The 9,974-nt window shown below is 36.2% G+C and overlaps 1 protein-coding gene across 2 annotated transcripts in view; it reads left to right on the top strand.

Moving 5' to 3' along the window:
- Nucleotides 1–9,680, top strand: part of pnpla7a (patatin-like phospholipase domain containing 7a) — a 26,284-nt gene extending 16,604 nt beyond the window's left edge. Inside the window, exons 28-36 of one of the 2 annotated variants that reach the window (XM_008423968.2) lie at nt 710–826; nt 909–978; nt 1,710–1,826; nt 1,941–2,089; nt 2,234–2,386; nt 2,534–2,653; nt 5,939–6,023; nt 6,532–6,647; nt 7,138–9,680. In XM_008423968.2, coding sequence (XP_008422190.1) covers nt 710–826; nt 909–978; nt 1,710–1,826; nt 1,941–2,089; nt 2,234–2,386; nt 2,534–2,653; nt 5,939–6,023; nt 6,532–6,647; nt 7,138–7,248 — 1,038 coding nt within the window. In that variant the 3' untranslated portion in view covers nt 7,249–9,680. The remainder of the gene's footprint in view (nt 1–709; nt 827–908; nt 979–1,709; nt 1,827–1,940; nt 2,090–2,233; nt 2,387–2,533; nt 2,654–5,938; nt 6,024–6,531; nt 6,648–7,137) is intronic. The other variant, XM_008423969.1, reaches the window with a different exon arrangement.
- The last annotated feature ends 294 nt before the right edge of the window (nt 9,681–9,974 follow it).

Here is a 9,974-nt window from a genome sequence, read left to right as displayed (position 1 = left end):
TATATACTGCTTGCCACATTTCTCTGGTAAAGATTTAATTTGAATACATGGAGAAAAATCTGTTTAGACTCCCTGCTGGGCCAGTTATTTTTACCTTTGTTCTTATTACTTTGCACATTGATTTACATGATGAGCTTTTGATACATCTGGGGTTCCATGAAACTTTTTTTCATGTCGTTATATTCAAATTGCATTTCAGGTGCAAATAAACATATAGAAGAAATGGATCCAACATCCGCCACATCTGTTTGTTCTTCTGTTTGTGCATTAAATATCGACTTGGTTACCAACATCCTGCTCACTGTTTATAGCATATTAATATTTTTAAACGAGGCAGCTGATGCACAGCAGTCAAGCGATTATTTCAGTGCCTTAAAGAAACATGTACATATTTAAATTATTTTGTAACAGAAGCTTTTTTTTTTCTTTTTTTTTGCCAGCACAACATCAAAAACCTCAATCCTTTAAGTGTTTCAGGAACTTTTGTGATTAGCAGCTGCTGCAGTAAGATGTTGTTCAAGGCTCTTAGACATTTTAAAATGATCTTTGCTGCAGGTGTGACTAATGGTGTTTAAACCTTTTGTTCAGAGAACTAATATCTTTGAACTGAGGATAATTTCGTCAACTCAGGTTGTTCAGATTAACTGATTCAAGTAGACAAATACTGTCATTACTTAATGAAAATATGTCTTTTGCTCTTTTCCAAAAGGAAATGACCTCAACATTTAAGAAGGTTTGGGATTTCACATATCCTATGTCCTCCATGTTTACTGGTGCTGGCTTCAACTCCAGCATCAGTAAAGTGTTTCAAAGCAAACAGATTGAGGTGAGCTAGAAAAGGAAGCATATATCTTATATGTTGTTTTATATTGTTCTAATTATTTTATTTAATATTTTTTTAAATGCAGGACCTTTGGATCCCATATTTTAATATTACTACTGACATTAGTGCTTCAGCCATGAGAGTACACACTGATGGTAAGTATTGAATTTGTGTGTTTGATTCTCTCTCCTTTCTGCTTCTCTTTGGTATTAATTCATTTTTTAGGTTGTCTTTGCTTGGAGATTTACCCAAATCAAAATTTTAGGAAATGTTTCTTCATTTAGCAATCCCTGCAAATAAAGGTAATTTAATCTGTATTTACTTATAAACATTATATCCAATCCGAGTTTAGTGGCTTTTACTTTAAACACAGTTTGTGGCCAGCACAATTATCAGCATCCTTGTGAAAGATATGAACAAAAGCCTTAAACAAAATTATTGCTATGCAATAATCTGTGCACTGTCTAGTTTTATTTGTCATAGTTTTACTTGTTTTTCTAAATATATTTTATTTATTTAATTGTAGATTTGAGGAAGTGTAGGCTAGTAGTTGCTTAGTTTTAACTTTTCTTGATTTAAGATCAGCCGACATTTGTCTGGTTTACCAATTATAATTTCCAAGATGCTCTGATTAAGTGGATTTATTTGTGTATTCTTAGTATAGTTTTTTATTATTATTTTATAAGAGTTGTTGCCAGTAATTGTGGCTTTAAGAAAAGCCACAATATATGCTGTTGCTTGAATAAATCTAATCAAAAACACATTATTTCAGGGAAAACTTCATATTGAGGCTTTTTGCACATGTTTACCAGTCAATAAATGTAGTGGTCCCTGTATGTAATTTTTAAAAATACAGTCTAATAAAATGTCCTGTTTGCTGTTTTAGGTTCTCTGTGGCGATACGTTCGAGCCAGCATGTCTCTCTCAGGATATCTGCCCCCTCTCTGTGACCCCAAAGACGGACACCTCCTGATGGATGGGGGCTACATCAACAACCTGCCTGGTTTGTTAAGCTCACCCTCTCAGTTATCAACATATTACAGATGTTCTTTCTGTTCCTCAATATGCGTTTCTTTTTTTTTTCTTTTCTTTCTTGGGCTACCTTCGATTTTCCCAGCTGATGTGGCGCGCTCCATGGGGGCCAAGGTGGTGATAGCTATTGACGTGGGCAGCCGGGATGAAACCAACCTCACTAATTACGGCGATTCGCTCTCAGGATGGTGGGTGCTATGGAAACGCCTGAACCCCCTGGCAGAGAAAGTGAAGGTGATGAATTGATTAACGAATAAAAACCCAGCAAACGGTGGGAGGAGGTTTCCAAGAAATAAACCAAATCTATGAATAACAATGAAGATATTTATGGAGGTGGGTTTATTTTTTTTTGTTTGAGCTTTAAGTTAATTTCAACAGGTGTTGAACATGGCAGAGATTCAGACCCGGCTGGCCTACGTATGCTGCGTGAGGCACCTGGAGTCCGTTAAAAGCAGCGACTATTGCGAGTACATCAGGCCGCCAATTGACAGATATCGGACTCTGGAGTTTGGCAAGTTCGATGAGATAGCTGTAAGTTTGAGACACACTTGGCTTTTTGTTCAATCTAACACTCTAATAGTTATGGATTGTAAAATCTGGTTTCTTTCCACTCCTAAGATTGCCTGGTGGGTTCTTATGATATATTCTTTCAGATCAGTGAATATTTGTGTTTTGTAGGAAGTGGGCTACCAGCATGGCAAGACCGTTTTTGATGTGTGGAGGCGGAGTGGCGTCGTGGAGAAGATGATGAAAGACAGGCACCAAGAGGAGACCTGCAACACCCAAACCAAGAGCAATGTAAGCATGGGACATGACGACTGTAGGGAACACACACTAAATTTGTGATAAATTAGTTCTTATTGGATCAGTGGAGGTTAAACCTCTATACCATTTCAGCAGCAAAATGAACATTCTATAACTATATTAATTTTGCACAAGTAAGAAAACGTTCTCTCTCCTTACTGTCTATTTAATAAAATTTTTTTATTGAAACATGAAACAATATTCCCACAATGAATCATGGTGATGTCTGCATGGTCCTCTTGGTATTTTTTTTTGTTTTATCAAATATAATCACAATTAAATAATGTGAAATTTGTTAGATTCAGACAAAAAAAATTATTAATGAAAACCAGTTTCTGTCTTAAGTTCCACTCTTGAAGTAAAAAAAAAAAATCAGATTTCTGGATCTGATTTCTATTAATATTTAGAAAAGGCTACATCCTTACAAAGCAAAATAAGACGGTGACAAATTAACTCCAAAGAGCTGTGGTAATGTGCACAATAAAATGAGAGCAGAATTGACATGCAAAATCCTCAGCAGTAACAAAACAGCAGAAAACGTATGCACCTTATTTAAAAATGGAGACAAGAAGGAATCTATTGTTAGGGTTTCAGATTTGAACAGTGATGCTGTCTTTTGACCAACTCCCATTTTTATTCTTTAAAACAACAGCCTTCCCACACAGACATTTAATGATGTCTTGCTATTTTCAGATCGTCTTGTAGGATGTGTCTCAAGAGAAATAATGCATGTCTTCCCCTTTTAAAAATCATGTTGCTTTAAAAAAATTCAAGACAAAAAATATTTAGCTATAGAAACAAAATATGAAGATTTGATTAAAAAAAAAAACAACAACAAAAAAACTGGCTTCGTATTTTGAAGGTTAAATGTTTACATCTAGTATAACTTTCAGTTCTGTCTTCTATGCAACTTTTAAGGAAGCTAAACAAATACGGGTTATGCATTTAAGAAATTTCTCACCATGTGGTTGGTAATAATTTGGTGGCAACAGCAAATGTTTTTCAACTATTTTGCACGTATATGTAGGCCTGTCACGATAACAAATTTGCTGGACGATTAATTGTCTAAGAAATTATTGCGATAAATAATAATATTGTTTCAATACCTTTTGACACTGATTTAATGGAAATGACTAATAATGCATGCGGTTTCCTGCCATAGATAGATACACTTTATTTTCAAAAGAACACATAACACTGGAACTGATGAACTAAATAAACAAAACAACCAAAAACAAAAATAAAATGGATTCTCAGTCTCCATTAACAAAAAACATACTAGAATAAAAGCTAAACAACATAAAGCCAAATTGGAAATAAATACTGCATTCAACCAAAAGAGTCTGTATACTATATTGCCCTTCAGTAATCACTACATTAAAATAGAGAAGATGGGCACATCCGACTACCTGATGCAGTAGTTCATACTACACTATTTTTTGCCCATATTTTCCCCTTATAACAAAATTAGATCGTTGGCCGATCCAAGATTGTTGCTGGTGATTTCATAGCCGATCATCCTGCAGTGTGTGGTGGGTTACGGTAGATCGTAATGGCCACTCCGATCTAAATCAGGGATTTCCCCTGACTGGAAGCGTCGATGCAGCCCGTTGAATGTGACAGGTAGCCAATCAGAAAGCACGTATTCTCCTCTGTGCTTTCTGAGGGRAAATTACRGAGGGRAATCCCAAACAGCTGACACAGCGCAACACGAAGTCCAGCGGACATTGGAGGTGATATGTGGAAACAACATTAATATTTATTCAACATTTTGTGCAAAAGAAATGACAAGGGGAGGAGTTGGAGCCAAATTGCTACCGCAGTTGATAAACCCCGTAAGTTTTCAGCTGTTCTTCGTTAACGTCACATAAATAGGTTATAATGATTTTCATTCAGTCAGGACTTGACGCTGACTCTAGCCACATGCATCACAGGTAGATTCTAGTAAAGCATTGATTAATGCCTGATTTTAAAATTAGTTAACTGGACTTGCAGCCATTATTTTGTGCCCATGTGGCTGGACACCACACGGTACAATCGAACCCGATCGAACCGTTATACCTATACCTAGGATTTCTGTCGGCTAATGTGTCTCTCAGGTTTAGAAAATGGGCCAACAATCGGCCGACAACTTGGGTAATGTGAGCTGGACATTAGACTAAGGAAATGAGGAAGGGAGGGTCAGTGGAGAGCACCGGAGTTGAGCCTTTTTTCATTCAGTGTCATCAGTAGAAAGAAAAAAAGGCAGGAAGAGACAATAAAGCCGATAATTAAAACGAGGTCGATAGGTTTAATTTATCGTGCGATTAATTGATTTATTGTTTATCGCGACAGGCCTACGTATATGTCTTTTTCACAGCTTTTGGGTATTTCCGGTTAACCTTTCACACGTACAGTAAAATGTATGTAATCTCACTAGAAGTTTATATGCAGATGAAAATAGACATGCTTTTTTTTGCCCCCCAGTGTCTGAAATGAAATCAGACCAAACTTCTCTTGTATTACGTCAGTTAGAGTTGGCTAAATGCTGAAAGAATGAGACAAATATATGTCAGAGATTTATTTATGAATGTATTCAAAATCAGATGTTTATATACACAACGGTGACTGTCTAAAAAAAAACCCCAAAAAAACAAGGGAACGGCCAACTCTAGCAAAAATATTCAAACTGCGTTAATATTTTTCTCTCTCTTCACTGTGACATGATTGCAAGATCTTTTTGCAGACTCCATTGGATTTATGTACCACTTTCATGCTGCACAGACAGATGGAGCCTGCAGATGGAGTACAAAGATGAGGGATTACAGTTCTTGTTAACAACAGAGGCAGTGATCCATGCATGTTATCTTAAATGAGCATCTCTGTTTCCCAGTCACTAAAGTCATAGCTGAAAGTTTCTGTTCATTTTATCTATGGGGAGCTGACTTGTTTTATCTTCCAGTCCTGATCCATACTTCTGTTCTTTCCAGCATATGCATTTGTATCCGTTAGGTATTTCCTACTTGAACTCCTTTGGATTGAGTTATTACTTAAAGTCGTGCATTATTTTGGTCACGAAAGCTTTGAGTGACAAGTGAGGACTCCGAGTGCAAAACAAGACGGAGATGCGTTGTCATCAGGTTGTCGGTCAAATTTATCCCATGCATGTCACATTAGACTTGCCAAAAAATGGCTGACGGCTAGACGAGAGTTTGAGGCTTAAAATGTCTGGTCAAAAAAAACAACTAAAAAATAAATACAATTTCTGCTATTTATGAGTTGAATTTGTGTGTCTTTCAGGTGGTGACATGTCCCAATGCTTCCTTCACTGACCTTGCAGAAATCGTGTCTCGCATCGAGCCTGTCAAGCCTGCGGTGGTGGATGGTAAAACTCCTGACACATAATTCAGCACTGCCACTTTCAGCAACACATCATGGTTCTTCTAAAAATGTGTTGACATTCTGTCTGGTAGATGGATCTTTTACATCTCTACACTTCTTCTGTTTTTGTGTTATTTTTCTTTTTAATCCATCAGCTGACATGTTTTGCTGAAAAGACTAAATTAACAGTTGTAGCCATTAGAACTGGGTGTAGACAGAGAAAGGAATTTTGTTATTATATCTTAATGAGAAAGTAGACGCTAGAATAAAAGAAAAATGTGTTTTGATTCTTTAAATTAGGCATTTCTATATAAAATATATATCTACAGGAGCTGGTAAATTCTTCTCTTAATCCTATTTGTGTCTTTTGCTACTATTTGAATTCACATGGTTTTAAACATTTTAAATCGGTTGCATGTATCTTGCAACCGAAAAGAAGTTCACACAATCTTTTCTTTTTCACCCACTACCTGCTTCCTTTCACTCTGTCCTCCACTGTCTCCCCTCCTCAGAAGAGTCAGACTATCAGACTGACTATGAAGAGGAAGCATTGGAGAGTGCCCTTTCTGATATGGAGCTGTATGGTCACTGCGGGGAGCACACTGAAGGGGAGGAGACGGCTGACACGGTGCGGACTTCTAGTCTGGAGCGTCCCTTTCTTTAATCACAGTACTTTCTAAAAATGCTTCACATGTTAAACTGTTTCCTTTAAAATTATAATTCCACTTTTTATTACCCCGTGTACTCATTGTTTCTGCTGAAGACAGCTTGTTTTAATCGTGTTTGTACAACATAAGTAATTAGATTTTTTTTTTTTTTTTACATGCTCACATCATGGATACTCCTGTTCTGACCGGCATTGTTAGGTGTCACCAGAAAACGTTACATTATGAAAGCAGTGCAGTTGTTGGGTGAAACTTATCAATAGTGAATGGAAGCAGATAATTAGTCACTAATTAAAGTTTAACTATTTAAATAATAGTTTTAGTCCACATAAAGAGGAAGAAAATGGCTTATTGAAATGAAAAGCACAGGTGGAGATTTTCACAAGGGTACTTAGTCTTTTTTTTTTCTGGACCATTTTTAACTCTGCTTTTCATCTAATCTCGGACTTTCAGGATGAGGAACAAGAGGAGAGAGGATTCTTCAGCGGGGAGCCTGCAAACGTCTCTTTCAGTTCACAAGAGCAGCTGAAGACGCCTACAAATCCGTTTCAAACGAGCCATTAAAAAAAACAACCATCGGAGCAATACACGAATGGGTCATCACAATTTTATCACAACTAATCCTCTTTCTTTGGCTGATCTCTCATATTGAGATATAGTTTATGTGAACTTCTTAAAGCTTTATGTGAATCACAGCTGTTCAGTAGAAGATGGAAGGCAAAGTGAAGAAACTCGTATTTCTGTGAAATACTCATCACTGAGACAATGATGGGAAAAAGTTTGATTCTGTCATGATTGACTGTTGGTTTAGTTTTTAGGTTTAAAGTAGTCAGGAAATCACTGTCATATTGTTGTGTTTTTCTGTACATTACTGCTGTTTACAAGGATTATTTAAAGAAAGTCCCCCCTCTTTGTGGTCTTACACAGAAATATGAACCTCAAACACACATTTTAAATCAAGACAGACTGAGGCATGCAGGAAACGTTGTAAGAAAGACAATTTTTGCCTAATTCTACCTGAAAATATTTGGATTTCCAGGCCACAAAGAGTGTCTCAAAACATTTAACCCTCCCAGGCAATGATGGGGCAGTGGTTTTATGTTTGTTTTTCTTTTGTTTGTTTTTTATGGCATCTAAAACATAAAAAAAAAAAAAAAAAAAACAGTACTTAATGGAACCAAATTGATGGAGCTCTACAAGTTTTTAGTTTAGGTAGTTTCATTCAACTGCAGCTTGATAGGCACAAGTTATGATGGCATATATTTTCAAACATGAACCAAATTGCACCAAGCTATTTGCTGGATATAATTTGAGTTGACCAAGTAATATAATATGCGTTCAGATTATGAAAATCAGAAGTTCAGGCTACTTTAAAGGTCAGTTATTTATATTTATATTATTTCACTGTTTAAGTTATCTATAATGATCTTTCCTATTTTCATGCTTAACACTGAAACTTGCAAAAAGATAAGGATTTGTTATAAGTCTAAAATAGTTTCTTCTTGAGGCAGAGTCGCTGCTGTTCGAAAGAAGAAAATAACCACTGCTTAAAATGATAAGTTATTGCTTTATTTCTTAACGTTTTATCCTTTCATCGAGCAAGGACAAGTACGTACTTACAGTAGAGCAGTAGGAGCACACCTGACTTAATATAGATAATAATGATTTATACATGGAAGCATTGATTGGGTCTCCTTAAAAATTCAGAGCACAAACTGTTCAGGAATGTTGTTGTGTTTTGTCTAAACTGATGCATTTACACAGATGTATGCCAACTTCAGCACATGACCAAAAATTCAATCAGAAAAGCTGTTTATCCTATAAATAAAAAATTAAAAGTTTTGAAAATTGTTGCCAACTTGCAACTCCAGATGTAAGGACACAGGCTGGTGTTGCAAAATGTTATGTAAATAAAATACACAGAAACCTCTGCCTTAATGTAATATATATGAATTTTTTCCTGACATATTTATAACAAAGGCGACACAAATTGCTTGGCAAGTAGCACTAACTTAGAAATGCAGCACAAAACAAAGCAGCAGACTGTCCAGTGACGGCTATCGGCACAGTTTTGTTATTCCCGACGTGCCGGGGACATGCAGGGGGAATTAATGATGGCGGTCCACTTCAAAGCACGAGTTTCCCTGTTGGCTGCTCAGACAGCCTCCCCCCTGTTTGTGTACTTGCGTGAATCTATCAGACACAGACTTGGCAGCAGACAATGTGACTTTGAAGCTCATCTTGTCTGCAGACAGACTATTATAACAATCTGTCTTTACACAAATTATTCATCTTGACATATATTTGTTAGGCACCTTCCTTACAATATATTGGATATGTTTAAATACTTGTATAAATACAAAGGTATTGGCCCTTGTGTGAATCATAACTACAGTATTCCAACACTAAGGTAATATCAAACTCGAAAGCATGTTCATTCCAAGTATCATTATTTATTTCACCCCCTGATACTGCACACCACCCTGAAACACACACTTTATAGGTGTGATACTTACTACTGGTGCTACAAGTGCCTGCAGCCTTACGCGTGTGGACAGTGGGAGAAAACCTGTTATAAACACTATGGATGTGTTGTGAATATGTGATCACTGGAAAGAAAAAAAAAATGTTGCTGTTGACCAATGAGATGAAGATGATGATGATGAGGTTTGCACTTTTTTTTCTCCTTTTCCTTTGAAGCCTCGCACAATGACTTGTTGTTTGGCAGGAGGATCGATGTTTCACTTCTTCTTTATTAAATGGGTCGTTGTAATGAATCAGCTGCTGGAGTAATGTATGGAGCCCTGCCATGAAGTTAATACGCCTTAGATGACCTATATGAGGAAAATTATTTATCGTGCACTTGTTTTACGCTCATGTTAATAATAATGATATTGTATGAGAATGTTTACTAACGAGCCTACAGCATATTGTCTATATATTTGTTTTGTTTGATCAGATGTCGCTAATAAACCTGTTTTTCCTTTTCTCTTTTATGACGCTTTTTTATCTTCCTTTTTTAAGTTTAATATGATAGAATTGTGTCTAAGCAGTTTAATTATCTGCCATATAAAATTGTGTTGACCCTTTAAAAAAAAAAAGAAGAAGGTTTTGGTTGTTGGCTAAAATGATGAATATCTAATGCAGTCTAGTTCTTAGTTTAATTTCATACTTTAAGTCCAAAAGTTTTCTGCAGTGATTAGGCTTTACATATGAAACATTATGGACTGAAATGTTATCCCAATGATTTGTTTTAAAGATATAGCAGGATTTACACAATGGAATAAAAA

Source organism: Poecilia reticulata, linkage group LG12 (genome assembly GCF_000633615.1).
Source record: "Poecilia reticulata strain Guanapo linkage group LG12, Guppy_female_1.0+MT, whole genome shotgun sequence".
Taxonomy (NCBI): domain Eukaryota; kingdom Metazoa; phylum Chordata; class Actinopteri; order Cyprinodontiformes; family Poeciliidae; genus Poecilia; species Poecilia reticulata.
The sequence above is the reverse complement of the archived record's forward strand: the minus strand, read 5'-3'. Positions and strand labels throughout refer to the sequence as shown.